Source organism: Andrographis paniculata, unplaced genomic scaffold (genome assembly GCF_009805555.1).
Source record: "Andrographis paniculata isolate CXL003 unplaced genomic scaffold, ASM980555v1 Contig71END, whole genome shotgun sequence".
Classification (NCBI taxonomy): Eukaryota; Viridiplantae; Streptophyta; class Magnoliopsida; order Lamiales; family Acanthaceae; genus Andrographis; species Andrographis paniculata.
Genome location: NW_026137608.1, coordinates 1444978 through 1468125, shown reverse-complemented (window position 1 = coordinate 1468125; position 23148 = coordinate 1444978). Strand labels below are relative to the sequence as shown.

Below are 23148 nucleotides of genomic sequence, written 5' to 3'. Positions count from 1 at the left end.
TGCCATCATTTCAAAATAAAGACGTCTTCATGAGTATACTTAATACAAATACAAGTTTATGGCATAACTACGAAGATAAGTAATCTTCAATTCAAGATAGACAAATTAACAATTAAGGCACACCAAAGGTAATGAGAGACACTCGCAAACAATATAAAGAAAAAAACATAAGTTTTACTAATCGACAAAATATATACATTTATAACCAACCCCATGACAGATGCATCGTCTAAGAACTTAGTACTTAAAAAATCACCTAACAAAAAACAAGTTGCCCACAATATTTGAAGAAAACAAGAAGCACCGTCTGTCTCACATCTCAATCATTTTACTATAAATGTAAACCTATAAAAATACAAATGAAGGTACTTTTATACACAACAAGATCATTTATAATTTAAAACACATCAAAATAATGCATATTCGACTCGATAGTACAATACGATTTTAAAGAAAATGACTCATCATCAAGGCTTATACAACTCAACTGAGGCACAAAATAGATCAAAGTATACCATGAACTCAATCACTCAATCCTACCAAAAATATAAATTAACTTACTTTTTCGAACTCCACTTAAGGGATGAGGTTATTTTCGACATCTCGAACAAGAACGGAGCTCTGGTGGTGAGTGGAGACTTATGACGGCAGGAAAAATTTTTGTAGGGAGGCTCAGCGGCGATTACTTTGGCAGGGGGGCTTCGACATCAAGGGACAACATGAAATGAGAGAAAGTTTGGAAGAAATAACTAAACCACAACTTCGGATTGTGGATTTTGTTAAGAGTTTTAGTTTAAATTTTGAATCTGACATTTTTTTTGTACAACGAGATAATTATGGAGTACGTAATTAAATAGCATAGGTTTATATGAAAATAACATAAATATATACAATATTTGTTATATTATATGGTGCCTTCAAAGGTAAAATTGAGTATTAGAAAGTTAAGTGTAAATGAAAATAAAAAATAGAGAATGCAGTGCTTTGTGAAAACAAAGAGATACTGAACTTAAAAATAGTTTTGTACCGAAAGCGATTTAAATCAAGTGTCCCATATCTAAATTTAAAGATGAAAATAATAGTTTGTTTAGTTTTAAATTCAAATTTTTATTTGATTTTAATTTTGAAAATATGATATTTTATAAAAAAAAAAAGAAATCTATGTCCACACAAATATATAATATATACTCTATTCATTAAAAATAATAATACAATCATTATTTCATATCTAATATGAAAAAAAAAAAGAAAAAAGAAAAAAAAAAAAAAAGAGAACCTAAGTATAAAATAAAAATGTAGTGCATGTAGTCCTTTCAACCAAGCATGCCCAAACTTGAATAAATATGAAAGTCATGTTTCTTTGGATTTGATTTTGTATTGAAATAAGATCTAATAAGATATTTTATATATAAAAATAAAAAGAATATACATATATATATTTTTAAAAAAAGGAAAATACATAGTGCAATAATAAAATTTAGGAGATTTATGTTAAAAAAACAGACCCAAAATAAAATTATTTAATCAAATCGAGAAAAAAATAAGTTTATAAATCACAAAAATAATATATTTTTTTTATAACGACAACAAAATAAATAAAATAATAATAATATGTGGTGCACCTCCCCTCAACAAAAGTACAAATACACAGACTAACAGCGGACCAAATCCAACATATTATATCTAATAACCTTAGTAAACAAGATGAGAGATGAGATTCTTTTATCCTTTTATCCATCCACAATATGATTGATTGATTGATTGATTATAATTCCTAACACTGAAAACTCTCTAGTAAGCATTCCTTCATTCTTACTCTACAGCACAGCACAGCATAGCATCATCACTCACTGCTTACCAAGTGTCCGGTTCTTGAACTTGATCTTGATCTTATGTGACAATGCTGATGCTGGTGCTGGTGCCGCGTTCCCACTCCTGTTCGTCGTAGCTGCTTCCGTTGGTTTCGGTTGTGCGCTCATCCCAGGAATGTCTGTTCTTGAATCCCCGCCAATGTTGTTACCCTGCTGTCTACCTTCACTTTGGTGCTCACTCTTACTCCCTGGTTCAGGTTTGAGTATACTCGAGCCACCAACTGGACCAATGCTTTTTTCAGGTGGAGCTGGAGCTGGAGCTGGAGCTGGAGCTGGAGGTATTATGCTTTTCGGTTTCTCGGCAAGGAGCTTGGCCATTTCCTTCTCTTTTCGCTTCTTTTCCTTCTTCTGTCGCTTTAATTCCCTGCGTTCCGGATCAGTGCTATGCTCATCCTTTTTCCTCTTCTTGTCTTTCTCTTTTTTCTTGTGTTTGTCTTTACTGTGCAGATGCTGCCCGCTGCTCTGTGGGACACCATCGGTTTTTGCAGTGCTGGTGGGTATGCAGTCGTCTGCTGCTGCTGGTAAAGAAACTTTGCTGGAATCTGCTGTGCATTGTAATTCCTTCACGAGTTCTTCGCCATCGACTGCAGGTTTCACACTGCCTATACTTGCAGTTACTCTAGAACCAACATCTTGGTACGAATTAGCATCTTCCAAGTTCTGATTGCCTGTGCTCACCGTCTCAGTGAAAACTCTATGAGGAGGAGCATCGACAGAAATAGAACTGGTGGCTCCACGTTCAGCATCATGGGCATTTAAGGTTCTGATGTTTTCAGTATTCTCAACGCGGCTGGATGTTTTACCATGATCTTCTGCTCGACTGGATGCAGCAGATTGTTTGACCCTTATCTTCAGCTTCGGCTTCTTAATTTCCCGGCTGTTTGAGATAGTATCAGGTTCCTTGGTTGCTTCCCCAGAGACCAAAGTATCCCGTGCGGGTTCTAACACAGGTTTTATTTCTTGGTGAAGGTTAGGTGGTGCATCTGCTTTTCTTGAAGCCTCAGCATCGGTTGGCATCTCCAGTAAAGAACTGGTGACTTGGTAGATAGGCTCATGTGCTACAATAGGCACCTCCATGTTGGGGGCTGTTGCTGTTTCATCTTGCGGAAGAAGTGATGCAGAGGTCCTTTGTTCAGGAACACTATCGGGAGCATCTGTTGCGGGTTGAGTACAAGTATCAATATTTGTTGTTGGTTGAATATCCAAATTTAGTAAAGTATCTGTTGGGGGAGGAGTCGCCGTCTTCATTAATTCATGGTTTTCTGCACGAGTATCTACTTCCATGTAAGCTTCGGGATCCAACATGTTCTGTGGAAGTTCAGGTTGGCAAGAAGCCTCCGGAGTCTTGGATTGTTTGATAAGAGCAGCAAAAATGTTTTTCAGTTCACTGCAAGTCTTGGTATGTCCCATCCTCAAGGTCTCATCCCTTGGAACTCCATAAAGGGTGGGCGTCCTGAACAGATAAGATCTTATCAGTTATTAATTTCAAAATAAAATATAAAAGAAGTCGAGCAAATATTCTCGCATCCGTAATCGTTACATCTACACAACAACCTTGACTCTCCTTAACATGTATTGGCACAGTAAAGATAAGAAAGCTTTTAGTCACCAAAACGCAGGATTGATCCAGATCAAATAAGCGGAAAGCTAAAGCAAAGTATGCTGATGTATAATGTAGGAGTGTTTGTATATCTAATAGATATCATACAGCATTAATTCATAGTTATTAATGGAATGTTAAGTATATTTACCTTCCTGCGAGAACTTGAAGGATACAGAAGATGTGGTGGCGGAGAATAATGTTGTTAAAAGCCAAAGGGCTCTCGAGCAAGCGCAGGAGGGTAACAAGAGTGTCACTCTTTACATTGCTGTCACTGTCAGTTCGACTAGTCAACTGAGACAGGCGCAAAGCACAGAGGCCTAATTTACTTTGTCCTGTCAAGAATGATATAATTTGATTCAGTATGTACAGCATGCTAAGTGGGACAGAATTAAGCAAATAACTCACTACTAAGGAATATGACCATAACAACACAAGAATAAATGTACTTCTAACAATATATGTGAAAAGGCAACAAACAGAAACTAATGAGGGAAAGAAAATTCTCTAGGAAGAAAACCTCGCAGAGAGGTCTCCTCTTTGAGGTATTTAATGAACAACGTCAATGCAGCATCAGCTCCTTTGCAGTGAAATTCAAGTTCAAGAAGGGATCTGCTTGCTGCAACTCGAATTTGCCATGTTTTCGATACCCGATATGGTTCAACTAGTTCAATGACAGGATCCTGAATACGTGAACACACATTAGAAATGACAAGTTAAGCACACATAAAAGACCAGGCAATAATTTACCAGAGGTATGAATTCTGATAGCTTGAGTGCCATTTGTGTCAGTGATTGGATACAGCTGATTGTCAAAATCCCATTGTGACTTGGCATTAACCTATTATTAACGATATCAGAAACGAAATCATGCAAATAACTTCATGTGTTTTTTGCAGCCGACAATGAGTAAGTGCCACCTGTCAAACTGTAAAAGACGATCTATCCGCTTCAAAAGGGAGGGTAAATAGTTGATACTCTGCGAAAGATGATATTTCCATTTAGTGCAATTGCAAGGATAAGCATGAAATACAAAACTATTCTACCATATTTAACTAGAACAGAAATTTTGATAACTATTACATAAAATGTGCACACAGACAATAAATGGTGATTGCATATAAAAGTATGATGAGCTGCAACTGTAATCGGGAGAAAAGGAAAATTTTCAAACTAGTAACAATCACTCAATAGAATATGTAAACAAATAGATATAGGTTGTATATAAAAGAACTAATAAGCTACATTTGTAAACAGGGACCAAATAAAAGCGAAAGGAATCAACAATAAGATCAAGAACATTCTTAAAGAGAACCAGATCAAGTACCTGTTGTCCGAATTCAAGTTCACCAATAGATTGAACCAATGCAGCTACCCAGAAAACATCTGAATATATGTTTCCATTGTTGTCATTGTACTGCAAGCAAACCACATTGAACCAATTAAATCATAAATAACAAATCTAAAACAACTAATTCACCATGATTGATGATCACTTGGAAATCATAAAATTATCATCCAAAGCAGACCAATTACATTGGAGTGAGGTTGTTATCTTTGAGTTATTTTCCGTTTTTCTGTTTTTTTTTTCCCCTATGCAATCTCTCGATTTCCCTCCAAATACATCACATTCAACAACAATTTTACCTCAAAAATATCAAAACCAAAAACATACACACACACACACACAAAAGAACCAAAAGACCACACCCAGTATTCTCCATTAAAAATGACCTTGGCTATTTATTCAAATGTAGGCAATAACACAAATGGCTTGTAAAATCAATTTGACATGGACATGACCTCCATGCAAACAACCAAAGATAAGACTCTTTATTTACAAAAATTGGCAATACATGAAGTTAAAAAATATTTACAACCAAATTGACGCACTGGAAATGAACATAGCACTCAATATTTGTTTTGTTGTGTTTTGGAAGTATTTTGGTGTCTTGAGAATAGATTTTTGATGTGATATTTTGGGGAAATTCGATAAAGTGTGAAAATTGTGAAAATAGATGTAAGTAATCAAAACCCTAATTTTTAGACAGAATCAGCAAGTTTTATTTGGAAACAAAAAATCTATATTTGGAAACAAAAAACATTATTAAGTGACGTGTTTTAGCAATGAATTTCATTCCATTCAGCACCAAAAATCTAACCATATCCCTACACATATGCGCATGAAGACTACAAATCATGATACCAAGCAACACCTATTTATGAGTTTTGGACAACGATGAAATCCAAAGACTATAGAGCATTTCACCCGCCAAATGTTCAAGCATATAGCTTTTCATATCAGCAAATGGTGCTATAAGGCAGCACAGTATATTTTTAAAAAAAGAGTATGTATTATAACAAATAAAAGATAACAGAGATTATTATATTCATTCATTCAAAAAATCATCGAACCCAACCCTCTAGCTCCATATGATCGTTAAATAGAAAATAACATACCTTCAAAAGTTGTAATATAAATTCAACAGCTTCTCTAGGGCTTTTCTTGTCTGAAGATCTGACCATAGCTATAGCATGTGGTATTGCCTGAATGAAAACAAAATGGTTGACAAAAAGCATTTCTGTTTAATAAAACTCAACTTCATGTTAATCATAACCTTAAAATGGACAATAAGTCTTAAACAAACTACATAATGGTACAAGTTTCATTCATTTACAACCAAAGAAACACACCTACTCTATGTTTCTTTGTGGAATAAATACTTCAGTTCACTAGAATTACAAGTTTATCTAGCCAAATAGAACAAGAATCCAATATTAACACTGAATGGTGTAAAACAATCCAGAAGGGAGCCCTAAAACAGTATCTAAAAGACAATTTTAACACCCAACTTATCAAGTTTCAACTCGATTTTCCAGTTTACATACAGGAAATAACCCACATGAAGGCAGAAACAAATTTTACGTTCCTTTTAGCGGAAGCACAGTATTTAACTTGACAATGATGGAAGGTCAAAGGGTAAGAACTTGATGAATAAAAAAACCAGAGAATAGGGCATGGAAGAGTACAGGAAAAAATTACTCTATCCTCCAAATGTTAGATATTAGAAGAGATGAAATTGACAGCAAATCCGCTGATAGAAATATTGATTTGGTACGGAACGATCAATAAATATGCCATGGATTATACTGTCATGATTGCTAGTTGTGTTTAAGAAAGAATATTCACAAATAGCACAAATGGGAACGGCAGATTTCTTGCCAATATTGCACAAGAAGAAACTCAACTAACTCAGTCTGGTTTAAGTGTCAGTCAAATAAAGTGTTTCACTTATTTTATTTCTTTCTAGTCTTCTACCACTCCGACCTATGTTAGGGACATGATGGCTCCTTAAGCTGTAACTCAGCTATCTCACTATTGATGAAATATCCTTCTCTTTCCCAAAAATGAAAAGAACAAGTCTAACTAAGATCACAGTTTTATTTGAGATTGAATATCTCAGATCGAGGCACAAGCCTCAAACAAAACCTCTTGTTAAACATAAAGTGTAACATAACATTAGGAAATTACTCAGCAATTCTGACATTGTCAAAATATTCAGAACTTGATTAACAAAGATCCATTCAAAATAGTTCACACACACCCAAGGAAACTTGATAGCTGAACTACTAATCATTTATGTTTCTTTCCTTTGGTCCTTTCACCTATGGTGTGTTCGTTTGAGATATTTGACCAGATTTCACTATTTACCAATTTTTTTCTCCTAAAAATATCAAATCAAATACCTATTTTTTATTTTTTTATATTATATTAAAAATCAATTTTACATTAAAAACATCACATCAACCCCTATTTATGTCATATCACACCGCTATTACAATTTACAATTCAAAACTTTTTACAATTCAAATCTCAACTCAAAATCCAAACACCCAAACAAAGCATATTCCAAGCAGCCTAGAAAAACAAGAAAAATGAAACTGAAGTTCGAAAGGTATGTTAGCATTATTTCTATGAAATTATGAATATAGGAAGCTGCATGTAAAAAAAATGTCACATACAGATGCTCATTTAGAGACATTCTGAGAGGCATTGCAGCAGTACAATCACCATATGAAAAGCATTTCAAGAAAATCTCAAGTGTTTTACTAAGACAAAATAGAGTGCATAAAGGAACAAAACAAGTAAGGCACAAGAGGTCGACAAGTGATATTTGAAATGCAAATACTATGGTATTATAATATCCAATCCTACCTCAGTGCATTACCTCAAGTACAAAGTACTCTTGAAAATCATGAAAGTCATTTGGCCTAACAATGAAGGAGTATTGAATTAAAACACTGAAAATGGTAATCCCATAATTATTTCAACTTTTAGACATTCATTGAGAATATACCTCGGAAGCCCAATATTGGGATCAAATCTTCGACTTTTATAGAAGTTGATTAGATGAAGTAAGCCAATCCAATCAGTGTCCTGGTTATTTAGTGAGTAAAGTAACATAACAGGATAAGAGTGTCAAGCTCAGAAGTATAATATCGTCAAAATTATTGGAAAAACTGTATCGTGCATGACAAAGCAGAGTTATTAATATAACATTAAAATATATGAAAGCCTTAGGTTCAGCTACGTATATGAAAACAAACTTGGCACAGCATACTCTAAAAGAGCAATTTAATAGAACGTAGGGTAAAACTAAAACAATGAACTTTATTGAGATTTCAATGAATTAATCTTGCAATGAAAATCATTTCTCCCAGCTACCAAGCCAAAGCCATTATCAACCAAAAACCTAATAATCCCCAGGTGACCTAAATAAACTCTTATATATATTTGACCTAGATGAAGCTGCCCACATTATTGACTCAAGATACATTAAATAAATTAAAGACTAAAAAAAATTAGAATAAAATAAAACAAAAGCCTATTCTAGAGTCATCAACTTTGTGCTCTGGTCAACCCTAAGTGAACTTAATCTTTCATTCCTCATCTAACATAAACCTTAAGATCGCCCAACCTCATATCAACTCCACCCCCCTTAGAATTGTCTTGTCCTCAAGGCAAAAGTTATGAATTTGATAGGGCACACTCTCTTCTCCACGATCCAATCTAAGCCTTCACCTGCTAACCCACAACAACCTCCATCACTTCGAAACCGCCAACCATCCCCAAGTACCACATTGAAAGCTCTATTGGTTCCAAGCATAGTTGTCGATTTCGGATAGCATTATATATATAGTGGTCAACTTCTAAAATGCTATGGCGGGATAGCGGAATGAAATCTATTAAAAAACTTAAACTATATACCTATAAGAATTAATATATATTTATACAAACTTAAAATATAAAATGTATAAAAAAAACCTATAAATTAATCTTATAATTAGCATTCAAACTAATAAATGTCAAAACATATATGATCATTGTATATGAACAAAAATAATTAGATCACTACGACTTTGATAAATAGATAATCAAAGTTAATCAGAGTCCAAATCTATTAAATAATATTTTTTCTTTATTTTCAGTCCTCACCACTCTACTCGAACAATCATATCCTAGATGGGGTCATTTTTCTTCATTCATTTCTTTCATTGTATTAGCGTCATTGCTAAACGGTACTATGGTCATTATTGCATATAAATGTGGCATTGTACAGTGGCAGCAGCGGACTACTTCTCCGCTCCGCAACACCGCCATCAGCACGCTATTGCGCGCTATTAACAACTATGGTTCCACATTAGCCCCAAGCTCTCATATTGCGAAGCAAAATTGTGGCTAATACCACTATCAATGAGAATGGTAACTTCTCGACCCCCCTAACATAGCACGGGAGTCGTAGTATTTGGCTGGTAAAACACACCAGCGTGAATAGGGGCAATTCCACTTGCCCATCTTCGACGTGCTCTAGTTGTTCGAGTTCACCTACCTTTTCCTTTCTGCCTTCCCAAACTTTAAGCTCATGCATCTTCTTAAGTTCAGCCACCCAATCGTTCATGGATTAGCCAAACATGCTTGATGAGATTTACTTGTGTACTTATACAAGGGCATATAAGGTTCTTTGCAGCGGTAGCAAAGCCTTTTTGATGGACAATTCTAATATTTGGCACGACTTAGCTTCCAAAAAGGAGCTCACACCAACGATTGCTTGGCGCTAGCAGTAAGTCTATCTGCAATATTACATCTCATTCATAACTTATTGTTGTCAACTCCATTTTCGTGGCTTATTGCACTCCCTTGCGCCATCATCTGCTCCTCACCCCCAGATTATAAACTCACTTCTCTCGACGATCCCGCAGACTTGGGCATTAGCGTCGACAAAGCGTTGAATGTCATGTCGTAACCCCTCCATATAGTAACCTAGATAATGTTCATTGAATAGTCTTGAAACTTGCGTTGCTAGCTCATAAATATGTTGAAGTACTGATCGACTGGTTCACTTTGCTGAATTGTGGCCAAATGCTCATAAGGACTTATCACAAACCAATAATCAAATCGAAGTACCAAAGCTTGAAGAAGGTGAATACGATACAATCTGGACTAATGAAGAGTTACACCTTCCATGGCAATCCGTGCCGTGGATAGTGGCTACCTTGAGTTTTGCACTCACTTAATGAAGGTCAAAGTAATGTTCCACCCAAACCACCCAGTAGATTGGTTCTATGCCATCGAAAGGCGGCAACTTTATATCAAAGAGCAAAAGAACGGATCCGTTTTTTTGTTTGTGGCCCTCGCCTCTAGTAAAATAGACTGGTGGCTTGACCCTAGGTTGCACTAGTTTCGGTGTTAGGGGTACAGATTCAGCAGTCGTGGGGGCTACACTAGTACAGCCTGCCATTGCATCAATTGCCGCCAGCAACTCCTCACACATCGTCGCCATCTGAGTTGTCAATATGGCATTGGCAAGTATGCTTTCCCTAGGTTTCAAGCTTTTTTGTGATGTTACAAAGAATTTGAGCCATCTCTTCCCTCAAAAATTCAAGCAATTATTTCAAATCATCCAGACGTTCTTCCTCAAGTAATGGCAGGCATAATTCTATCAGAAGGAAAATCCGGTAGGTCGGACCAACTAATAGAATGTAGGGTAAAACTAGAACAATGATCTTTATTGAGAATTCAATTAATTAATCATACAGACGAAAACCGATTATCCCTGTTACCAAGTGGAAGCCATTATCAACCAAATACCTAATAATCCCCTATGACCTATATAGGCTCTTATATTTATTTGACCTAGATGAACCCTTGTATATATATATATGAGCCCATTTACATTAAGAACTCAAAATAAAATGAAATAATAGAAGCCCATTCTAGAGTAATCAACTTTGTGCCAAACTCTAAGTAAACTCGGTCCTTCTTTCCTCATCTAAAATAAACCTTAAGATCGCCAGACTTCCATGTCACAATCTTATAGCAATGATCAAAAGCAACAAATGCAACATACAGTACACATAAACAACCAAGGCTGCCCATAATTGAAATAACTGTGGCATTTGTGAAGAAAACAGCAATTTTAATAAAGAATATAACATGTTCATCATATTACTAGGATCACAAACTATCAAATAACATAACAAGTATCCTTTCTTGCAATATACTTATTTAATCCTCCCACTAAATAAATAATGCTTAGTAAATAGAAGTAACATTGATTATACCTCACATGTGGTTGCAGCCAATGCATATGCAGCCTCTATACGAACTCGCCAGAAGACCTGTACACCAAAAAAAGTGCAAATACAAAGTTTGCTCAATGATGTATGCAGATAATGATGCATCTTAAAGATAAAGGTTGCCAAAAAGACCTTGGAGTCAGAAAGAATATTATTCAGGGCATTGACAACAGAAAATGAAAGCTGTGGCAATGCTTCTAATACTGCTATAGCTTGTGCCTGGGCAACAACATCCTTGTCCTTCTCCAACTGATTTATCTAAAAAAGATAACAGACAAGAATCAAGATTGTCAGAGTGGAAGAAAAATCACCAAACTTCAATCATTTTAATTAGAGAAGTCATCACCACAGCCGCAACTTAGTCTTCATCATAGTGGGTAAAGAATAAGAAATGTCAATTCAAACAGGAAAACAAACCATCCAAACATAAGTCAATAATGAAAGGAAGCAAAACATCTTAACCTTTAAACGAATAATATAGCAACATATGAAAATTATATATATTATATTATTGTTATTATTAATGAAACCCACACTGAATCCAACAATTATTCACCTAATGAATTCACTTGTATGATGTGATTTGCTTCATGTCGGCACATAGATTAAAAGAGCTATTTAGTTTTATTAAGAGACCTAAGATTAATTATGAACTTACTTTCATTGACCACAATTATATGCAAATGGCAAGTAGAGAATTATAATTGTCTATGATCTCTGGTGACTAGCATTGAAGATTACTATAGAACTGATAACAATCACTACTTCATGTATAAGTAAAAATTTTACACGTTAATTGCGACCTTACTTGTAGCAAGCATCAAAGAAATTGCTTATCCCCCTACAGATATAATAAAAAACATGGATTTTAGACTCACTCACCCACATCTGCACAGGTTGGTTAAAATGAACTTGAGCAAGATACTCCAATTCTGGATCTGCCCGAAGCCACAGAAGTGGGGAATCAGAGCTGCATATTCATATTAACATATCTGAGAATTTTGTCAACATTTAAGAAAGTCTACGGACGACATTACAAATCCAGGCACAAAACCATGCAACGTCAATCACATACTTTAAGCGTACATCAGTAGTGGCCATAGCATCACCATTATCATCAGAGCCATCAGTCTTTAAGCCCTTTTTAGGTTTCTGGAAGCGTTTTGCTGCAAGTTTTGAATGACACTGAATTTCCAGCAGTTGCCATGGTTCACCGGCCAATGGCAAAATTGGATGATCATACATGCCATCAAGCTCATGGACCCTAATACTCATCATTCCAGGCCACCCAATACCACCTTCTCGATTTTCAGAATCAGGATTCATATTATCAATGCCCAGCCAGGAATCAGGTGCGGACGTGCACCCCCGAAGCACAGCTAATTCCACCATATTTTTCCTTTTGTTGTAAGAGAATCCCATCCTTAGTGAACCAAAAGTGAAGTTGAAAATTAAGTGGTATCATTGAAAACTCAACAGTTCCAAGAATTAATAGCAAACATCGAGTAAGAATCATACTTCAGCACTGGACAACCACATGATCCAACCCAACGAGGAAAGAATTCTTTAAGAAATGGGCGCTCCAGATTTCCAATTTTGTTAGCAAAATGCCGGAACTGCCAAAAGTAGTATTGGAACAAATAATGATTTACTTGAAATCTTGAATGATAAAGAATGGTAAGCAAGTATGATTGATATTCATAAAAAGGATACTGAACCAAATAGTCAATGGAAAAATACAAATAGATAATGTCAACAGATGCAAGAGTGCTGAATTCACAAGAAGTTTAACATTTTCACCATCCAAACCTCTAAAAATAATTTCTCATCATAATACATAAGCTCAACTAGAGAATAAACTGGCAAAACCATTGGCTCTTTGACTTAAGAGGCAAAGAGAGAAAAAGGGAGCATTTTGCAACAACAAGCCAAGTACCATTAGAGTTACATACCCTTACATATATGTTCACTTCACTTGGAACAGATCAGAATTGTACAGGAGAAAAAAAAAAAAAAAAAAACAATAAATATATATATTCTTATGACAAGCTTAAAATAAATAAATGAAAGTGGTACAATATGTCAGCTCGTTCTACATGAAACCCTTTGTCACCTATGACCAAGTACATACCTTCAACAAATATAACAAATAAAGTATGATTGCATTATAAAGACAATACTAGGATAACTCAAGCTGACAAAACCAATCACCATGAAAATACTAAAAGATACTTAAGTAAACAAACAATCACAGCCACCATAAAAATCAAAAGCTTGTTTACTTGGATTATAGTTCCTTTACCCTACACAAATGTAATTAGAAGGTACATGAAATGAGACAACTTCAAACATGAAATCCTATAAATATTAGAAGCACCCTCGTATCCCCTATACCTCTTGGATTTCTATGCGTGAGTTTTCCTCCTAATTGTATATAAATAAAATTTCTTCCCCCCTCCCCCCAAAAAAGATAAAATTAAATAATCAGTAACTCCTCTTTGGCTATGACAATTCTCTAATGAATGGAACAATCCATAATTCTATAAACAGAACAACGGACTTCAATTTACCTCTTTGGTGCTCAGAGTTCTCAAATCACGATTACCATCACGAGCTCTTAACACAATACTTTGTAGAATCTGTAGACAAAATTAAATAATATCAAGAGCCCATACGCATGTGGAAGACGTAGATGTTAAAATAAAAGATGAATCATTTATGTGCTGTATTGTAGATAATGCAAATAAAAAGTAGGAAGTCGACAAGTATAAATAACATGATGAAAGTATATCACTCTTATCAGAGCATGTACTCAAAGCAAGAGAGGTCTTTGTTCATTCAGTATAAAATCCCAATATTTTCAGTGTTTTCTTTTTCCTTTTAGCTGACATCAAACTAAAGGCTAAAAGACGTCGCATAAACAAATCTAAACACTTCCTCAATATGAATGAGTGGGGCAAAGTTAATATGCATGTCAGTGACAGAAAGTGCTCTTGCTGCTAAGCTTAAAACAAAGCAGACACTCAATCCGGGCATTCCTATACAAAAACCACCTCAATCCGGGCATTCCTATACAAAAACCAGAATGCAACAATTGTTTCTGTTATTTGCTAAAATATGGAGCAAAAAGTTTTGAGGCGATATCCAGTATGACCTAAGAAAGTCCACCACACAGAATAGGCATGATATGATTGTACCAATGCACTACGCAAAAAAATGTATTAGTAGCGAGTGGAAGTAAAATAGTTCACAACCCTTGTCAAACCTACAGCTACATTATATATCTTGAATATTGTCCCACATAGGAAATATGGGAACTTCCTATTAATTGTAAGGTGAAGGACTACTCTATTTAATACCAATTGGTTTTAAGTTGGAACCCCATATCCCTTCTTAACATGGTATCAAAGCCATGGTGCCCGTAGTGGGTATTGATCCTGGTTAAGATTTCGAGATTATCATCTCTAGGGGAGTGTTGAATATTGTCCCACATAGGAAAAATGTGGGAACTCTTGTTACTCATAAGGCTAAATTACTACTCCACTTAATACCAATTAGTTTTAAGTTGGAACCCAAGATCACTTCTTAACATGATATCAGAGCCGTGGTGCCCATATTGGGTATTCATCCTGGTTAGGATTTTGAGATTATCATCTCGAGGGGAGTGTTGAATATTGTTCCACATAGGAAAAATGTGGGAACTTTTGTTACTTAGGGTGAAAGACCACTCCACTTAATATCAATTAGTTTTATGTTGGAACTCCAGATCCCTTCTTAACATAGTATCAAAGCCATAATGTCCATATTGAGTATTGATCTTGGTTAGGATTTCGAGATTATCATCTCGAGAAGAGTGTTTAATATTATCCCATACAGGAAAAATGTGGGAACTCCAATTACTTATCAAGAGGGTAACTTTACTTAATACCAATTGGTTTTTTAAGTTGGAACTCGGATCTCTACTTAACAATATATACACCAAAATTTTTTGTTTCTATCCTTGAATCATTACACTCTACATAACCATACAACTTTATGTATAGAATCAGCCGCTGCTGATTTATTTGAAATAATTTTATCTATGAGCTTACTTCTGCACAAAAGGTGTTTGAAGAAGAGTTTTCCCATCCAGTTGCCATATTAACAAGATTCTGGTCCAACACTTTATGAAGCAAGTGATATAGCTAGTATCATGACCACAAAGAAACTCACTGGAACTAGTGCAAAAGGAGCAATTAATTCTTGGAAGCATGCAAGAAGTAAACCAACATATGCTAAGAGAATAGAGAAGTTGTAGAGGTGCGGAATTCTGGTGCAAGGAAGCAAAAATATCAGGTTTTCACCCTTTAAACATGGAATAATTAGTAATAAAATAAAATAAACCCCAAACAAGGAACATTAGTACAGATTCTTCCGAAACAAAGGTGCTATATATATATGTGTTATCTATATATATATATATATATTGCGTCAGTCTTTCAAAAATTCAAGCTTTCAGTTCTTACTTTACGAAATGACTCGGGACCCATCTGCTTTTCCAACATTTGGAGGACAGCAACCTATTAGATAACCGAAGAAAAAATTATTCATTAAAGGTACTGATCATCAATTTTGACCTAGCAAAATAAATCTTACAGATTTCCAAGATCTTATTTTCCCATAAAAGCCAATGCGTTGAGTTCCATACAAATCCTTGGATGCAGGAGCAGAACTCAGGGAAGTAGCACCGCTATCATCTGCTTGACAAACAGCACAGTTTGCCTGCAAATGAACACAGAATGATGCAACCTCACATCAGCCAGATCTAGTTTCATTGTAATATATATATATATAATCCAGTGAATTTACTAATAGAGAAAAGTATACATCACTTGTACATTCAAAATAAGGTAAAGCTGTTGGGTGACAGACAACTACACAAATTATCAATAATTCATCATGTAGAATAGTATAGTATGCAATCTCAGCCAAGGAATGAATGCTTGGTTATCTTAGATGATGGGCAGAATATTGCTTATCATTTTCTCTAGCTCTATGAAACTTCCAACAGAAAAATCCACCACATTAATGTATCTTTTCCATTAGAGCCTTCGCTTTCAGGAATAAATAAATAATTAATAATAACATAAAGGTAGTCAATATCATATTCCACGTTGGAGTATTTGTTCACTTTGCCTTTTTTTTTTTCGGAGAGAAAGGACATTTCAGATACTACTTTTCCATTGATGCACAGATTTGAGAAAACTAGAAAAAGATCAATGAACAGTTCATGTTGCTTCGTGTGCCAGTTCTCAAAATTTGTCAACTTTAGACATTTAACACTATATGTAGGCCTCTTATAGAAAGCATAAATCAACAGCACAAAAAATTGCATTGGAAAATGAAGTAATTTAAGAATTTTTTTTCCCAAATAAGAAAAAAACTATCACTCTAATGTTGAAACAATAGGAAATGAATCAACCAACTGAAACTATAGGAAATGAACCTTGAATCGTCTGTAGCGTGCTTCATTGTTCCCCAAAAATCTCTTAATAAACGAATCAGTTAGAAAACCCGCAAGACCATCCAACAACCACTCTGTAAGGGAGTAAAGCAATAAATCAAAAAGATTATTTCGATAAGTAATGATGCAAGTATGTAATTTACATATTTATGCATATATTACCATCATTTGGAGCTTCAGGAGTGATGTATACTCCAAACCACTGCCTGGCAAGTGCATATGAAAGTTTGATCCTTGTCTCGATAGTCTGTTCAGGAAATACATTACTATAAATAAAATAACCAAAAATGCACAAATTAGAGTGAATTAATAGTCTGGCAAGCAAAAAGTTCTAACTCTCTTTTATGTATTTTAGTAATGAGCAAATTGGTTGGAACATGCATGAGAAATGTTTTTAGGGAAAAGAAGAAAATTCAATGTATTGCCTGCATAAGAGCAATAAAATAACCACTCATTTGGAAGTGAATACTGCTGCAGCATGAAATCATTTAATTAAAATGGTTAAATAAAAAGAAATAAAATAAAACATTAAAAAGCCCTCTGCTCAGTGTGGAAAGCCAATCACAATTGTATATAATTATATAAACATGCAAATTGAAAAGAGAAATAAAGGTTGTGTTCTTTTGTGAATTTTTTACTATTTAATTAATTTTTCCCCCAAAAAACATCAAATCAAAACCTTTTTTCTATTATACCAATAAACAAATTTACATTCAAAAATACATCAAACAACTATTCAAATTCAAAATTTTACTATTCAAAAATCTAAATCCAAAACCTCAAACAAGCACACCCAAGGTTTTTCCTAACCCATGAACTAGAATGAATTAAGTAATCCCTGGGGTAGAAAAAGAAAACTACCATCATTGTGTGCCAATTTATTGCATTGTCAGCCCTTATTATCACAGTAACTGAAGTTATCATTTCTTTTAAGCTCATTAATTGTGAAGGGTCATCAATCAGTAAGCATACCTGGTCAATGATCTTTTCATCAAATAGCAGATGAGAACTGAAGATACATATAGATGCTCCCACATTCCACGATGACACTGTCATCTCAGGAGCAATAAAAACTTGTGCATATGATCCAAATGGGAAAGACACTGACAGGTAATCCTCATAGTGGCTGTCAACATACACATGACTTTGTTATTAAGTAGAATTCATATTAAATTTTAAGTGCATGAGTTCGCAACAATTCAACTAAATTCCAAGCACAACAGACACTAGGACCAGAAGACAAGATATCAAGATCGGCAATAACATTGGCAAGGAGCTACAATCAGGATAGAGACATATCAATGGTAGGAATACCTGAAAGCATTGTAGAAGAACACCATTGTATTCTGCAGCTTTGACAAATTACCAGGTAGACAAAAGTGCGATAAAAGAACACCATGTTGATCAGGAAGAATATCAAACGGAGCAACTACCAAAGATATATACTGAGCAGCAACAGGAACATCTAATTTATAAATATATGTCTTCCTTGGTGGATCATCCCTTGTCAAGACCTAGTACCAAAAGGCTATAAATATCAATTCATAAAAGATATTATATGTTTGAAGGAAGTTAATATTGCAAGGCTTTCAGTAAATACTGTATGACAGAGCAAGATTCCAAATCCGTGTTTACACCCAAGGAACACCATTGTATCATACTTTCATAAAGCCATCACTAGCCACTATAATATAAATATACCCCACTGAAACCTGACCAAAGGGTTATTTAAAAGAAAATGCAAAATCACAGATTTACAAACATAGAAGTTCAAACTGATGGAACTACATCAAAGGGGAAACACTTTTCACTTTGTCTATTTCCAACATGATACCAACATTTCTGCTCCATGTATTTTCCCCAAATCATCTCAAATATCATGCCAACTGAACATCTTAAGAAACAAGTACCTCCTAATAAGTTCAAGATAGCAGAAAATCCATCCTCCCACATAAAATAAAAAAATATATATGAAAAAAAAAAGCTATGAATTGTAGGGAGGCAGGTAGCCATTAACATGTCATAGATGATTAGTGGCTAGTACTAAACTAATGCTGGAATATGCAAATTTTGATCATTCCTCAAAAGAAAAATAGTGATGTCTCCTTCAATACTCGCATCTCAACTATCAAAGAAAAAAGTCAATCCAAAGAAAAGTTGAATTATATATATACAGCAGGTCCAAAGTTTAATTCGTATTGTTGCCCTTCTTTTATGTAGGATTCCCGTACGAGAAAGTGCAATTTCCAAATATGTATTGCCTAAATATCAGTAAAAATGTGCGTTGTGAATCAAATAAAATAATATTACAAGTAAATCTCACCTGATTAAGTAAAGTTCCAGAACTAACTGCCACAAGATTACTGGCCACTGTAAATTCCAAATCATAGCTACAAAAAAGGATTGGTAGTTAAATCAGCAGCGCAAAGTCATTCAAATGTTTTGCCTATCAAGACAATAACTTATCCATGTGAATACCTGCAACACTGTAAACTGTCATCAATACAAGGAAACCAGCACCGTGCACGCCTCAGTTGGTTATCCGTATGTAAGACATCACCATTAAAATGAATTCCAGTTTCTGCCTTCTCTACCCAATATTCGATCCGTACATGCTTTACACTCTGTTCAAATCTAACATAAAAAGAAAATATAGCAGATTATCAATTAATTATAGTTAATGTGAAAGTTATATTTAGTCATTGAAGTAAATCATGTGGCCAACTCTAATGAAATTCATTGGTGTGCTTGGGGGGAAAAAAAAAGAAAGAAAAGCCCTTTCCATTGTGGGTATGCAGACTGAGCTTCTATGAATTGATTAAAGATGCAATGCCAAGGACAGATAGATACAAAACAAGCCTAAGAAGTTTCCATATCAACATTTCACAACAGGCATATATACTACGAAATCCATTTCTTACCAGCGTTTGCTGCTAGGCTGCATGTGCATGGTTTTTTTTGTTTTGTTTTTTTTTTTCCAACTACATAATACTAAAAGATGCAATTTACTCTTGTTCACGGTGTTTGGGTGTAAACTTGCGTGAGTAATGAGTGTTTAGATTGAACTAAATTCAGTGAATACTTCTCTACATTCCAAACATAAATGTCATATAATAATTAAATGTATGGGACTGGTGGGCAGTCTGAAGAGTAAAGCATAAAATTTTGTGAATATATAAATTTGAAAGTAAGCTGAAATTAACACAGGTAACAATTAAATAGATATTGAAAGTATTTAACGATAAGTGTTTTGAGTTTAAACAGGATTCAAGAAAGTTATTTAGGGAAGTTACTGTTCGCTAAGCTTGGGTTTCAATCTAATTTGGTAGAGTACAAATCGAAACAAACAAATTAATTAAGCATTGAATGTAAATTTGATTATATAACCTTTTTACAGTTTCAACTACAAAATGCAAGGGAGCTAGTTTTCATTTCAATGACAAATAATTTTTCAAACAAATGAGTAGATGCAAACTTTCCAGCAACTTAGTACAACTGAATTCTTTCCAGAAACTACCCATACAAGTCCATTCAGCATGCATAAAATGAAATCCTACTCATTCTAAATGCAACTAAAATTTATATACATGAAAAACAGGGAAGGAAACACAGTATGGCCTGCAAAAACACAAGCAGCAGAGAAATAACCATTCAAAAACCTGCTAGCATCAGTTGATGATGGTTCGCCATTCTCCATCTGTGAATGATCTTCTTCCTTAATGTCAGTTTTGGTGGTCTTGCTACACATTATCAGCAAATTTGGAAGTAGTTCAATCTCAAGAGATGATAAATACACAGACCCGGATGCATCAGCAGCAGAAGTGGCTGATGATACCACACACCATCTATCCTTTGGATCCAGATGCTGGTAGTGAGGGAATACTTCAAACTCTGCCGGCTCCCCATCAACTGTAACCTTTTCAATAGCCAAATTATCCGCATGCAAGCCCACAATTCCATTATCCGGTACAACTATCTGCATTTCAGTATACCTGAAGTTGCAAATGCCAAAGCTTGTAACAGAATTTGCATCCCACAATTTATTACTTCACAATTTATGTCAGAATGAATTGCAGTATAGCATTTTGTTGCAATGATAAAGTAGATAAAATGAGAACCATGCATTTCTCAATTGCAACGAGAAAAGGAAAGAAATAAAAAGTAGCACACAATCTGGCAGGGTAAATTAGCCAAAGCTTAAAGGTAATCAAGCTACCAAAAATAAATCCTTACAGCTCAGAATTCATGTAGTTTTCTCAACCGGTCGGGACAACTCAACCCAATACACATCAATAACTAGTTATATCATGAAAAAATAGCTCTTGATAATGAAATGAATGGTGCAGTCACTAGTAAAGTGTCTGTAGCAGATAACATTCCATGCCGCAAGACCTTCCTAAAGTCACAGTGCAGGGCGCACAGACCATGCACAACATATATGACTTCCAAATAATTATATAAAATCAATGATATCTTCTACAGCAAGTAAAATAAAGAGATTTTATAAATAACAGCTGCATATCATATCAACTTATACTATTATCAAAGATGACCAGAAACTACTAGTCTAAAGAAACTATCCAAAACTAGAGGATTAGTTGTATATATTTAAAAATATAAAAAAAAAAAATAACAGAGTGAAGGAAAATGAAAAAACTTTAAAGAATTTCACATGAAAGGATAACTTGAGTAAAAACCACTGAAGACACAACACCACAACAACTCTTACTAGGGATAAATGTGCACACACCATAGACAACTATGAGGCATATATAATCCTGGTCATAGTAGGGCTGAGTGCACAGTCCCCATTTATGCATCGTGTCTCAATAGCTTCCTGTTGACTCTATTTAATCTATTGCCTCACAGGGTTATCTTGGCAGCACCCACCACCCCCATGGGTCTCAATGATTTAATTACGACTAAAAGATGCAACTGACATGTAAACATCTTTCTCTCTCTCATTTGCAACCACCTCGAGAGCAGTTGTGTGTTCCATTACACAATAAAATTTGGCCAATAAATGATGTCAAGAATGTGTTCTTGTCATCCACTCTTTCACACTTATCATTTAATGAGCTATAAGCCAGACAAATATCTCACAAGGCAGTGGCGAAAAAAGAATAAACAAACCTTAAATCAAATGAAAAAAAAAAAAAAAAAAATCCTCAGCAAAATCATCATTAGCATTATCTAAGTATCTAACCATTTGTTTCACTGTACCGGTCGGTAGTAGTAGTAGTATAACTCACAAGTTACATTGTGGTTGGTAACATAAAAGTTAATCATTTTTAAATAGCATGGGCATTAATAAAAATAAAGAATACCCTGAGAATTGAAAGATACTTAAAATTAGTTGAGATGAAGTACAAACCCATATATCCGCTGCCTGTCTATGTCAATGTAGAGACACAGCTTCTGATGCTTCACAACTGCATCTGAATTACTAGTGTCTCCACTTCGTTGCTCTTCGTTCTTTGACTTTTTCGCTTTAGCCATTTTGACACCTATCATGAACATTATGCATGCAGCACTTTCAGTTGTCTATTTCTCACAAAACACAATCTAAATTGAGACATACAGCATCCCGCGTCTTTAGACAACCCAGCTCAACCGCGAGACTGAACTATAGTTTAACCTAGCCTAGTGATTTACCCCAAAGGGCACTTTAACCAAACTACATAACTTGGGTACAAACAAATAAAGAAGGCGCAAAAGAAAGCACCTACTTGCATAAGTCTTCAGCGGCAGCAACGAAACATCAAAGAATCGGCTGAACTAGGCTACCACTTCGCGGCAAGTTAGAATCAGGCCCTCAAGATGGAAAGACATCGCCAAACAATTAATTGACTGCAGAGGTCACACAGCAAAGATGATGATGCTGAATCATTCCGAGCTCCATTCTACCCTTTTTCCTCTGGATTTGCCTCCTAATCCAACTAAATGTGTCCAAATTTGAAGAAACAATCTCAAATCAGCTATGCCTAAAAATAGTCTCCCAGAATTAACCGAGCGATGTGTTGATTTGGAGCAGAATCAAATACGAAATCGACTAGGGCACGAAGTGGAAGAAGAGCGGGAGAGAAAGTGAGAATTGGACTAATCGGGTGGCACCGGCTCATATTTATAGAGCAGAAAATTGCTACAAGAGTACAATCGTATTTAGGGTTAATGCGTTGTTTTCCGAAATTGTAAAATGGATTTGATTTTTTATTTTTTATTTTTTATTTTTGCTGATTTCTGTTTTAATTTGTTTTATGCTTTTCAAATATTATTTAATATATATTTTATAAAGAAAAAAAAATTGAATGCATAATACATGATTTTGATATTTTTTTATTAATATATATATAATTTATATGAAAATTTTAAGATATTTTGATATTAATTTATAATTATATTTGTTATAATACAATAAAAATATATATATTTTACAATGGACAAATCGAAAATAATAAGAAAATAATATTTTTATTAAAATAATTAAACATGAAAAGGAAAATTATTGATAGATAAAGTATTTTTACTATATAAAT

General features: G+C 34.7%; 1 protein-coding gene across 1 annotated transcript; it reads right to left on the bottom strand.

Annotated features, from left to right (window-relative positions):
- Positions 1–1653: 1653 nt before the first annotated feature.
- LOC127264750 (transcription initiation factor TFIID subunit 2) lies at positions 1654–22719 on the bottom strand. The gene is made up of 26 exons (XM_051294256.1): positions 22342–22719; positions 21987–22119; positions 20272–20604; positions 19091–19246; positions 18936–19002; positions 17927–18126; positions 17585–17738; positions 16775–16859; positions 16595–16686; positions 15745–15870; positions 15615–15668; positions 13680–13748; positions 12628–12725; positions 12185–12532; positions 11992–12079; positions 11242–11367; positions 11095–11151; positions 7830–7909; positions 7701–7743; positions 5932–6018; positions 4799–4888; positions 4392–4450; positions 4222–4312; positions 3992–4154; positions 3623–3806; positions 1654–3324 (listed from the first exon to the last, which is right to left on the bottom strand). The coding sequence occupies exons 2-26, from the start codon at positions 22109–22111 to the stop codon at positions 1848–1850; spliced, it is 4452 nt and encodes a 1483-aa protein (XP_051150213.1). The 5' UTR covers positions 22112–22119; positions 22342–22719; the 3' UTR covers positions 1654–1847.
- Between the last annotated feature and the right edge of the window lie 429 nt (positions 22720–23148).

Excerpts from the sequence above, each read along its gene's own strand:
- LOC127264750 (XM_051294256.1), bottom strand. The coding sequence starts at position 22,111 with ATGGCTAAAGCGAAAAAGTCAAAGAACGAAGAGCAACGAAGTGGAGAC. Across the intron at positions 7,910-11,094 it reads TGGCTGCAACCACATGTGAG|GACACTGATTGGATTGGCTT; the intron begins GTATAATCAATG and ends CTAAATAACCAG. Across the intron at positions 7,744-7,829 it reads CCCAATATTGGGCTTCCGAG|GCCAAATGACTTTCATGATT; the intron begins GTATATTCTCAA and ends CTTCATTGTTAG.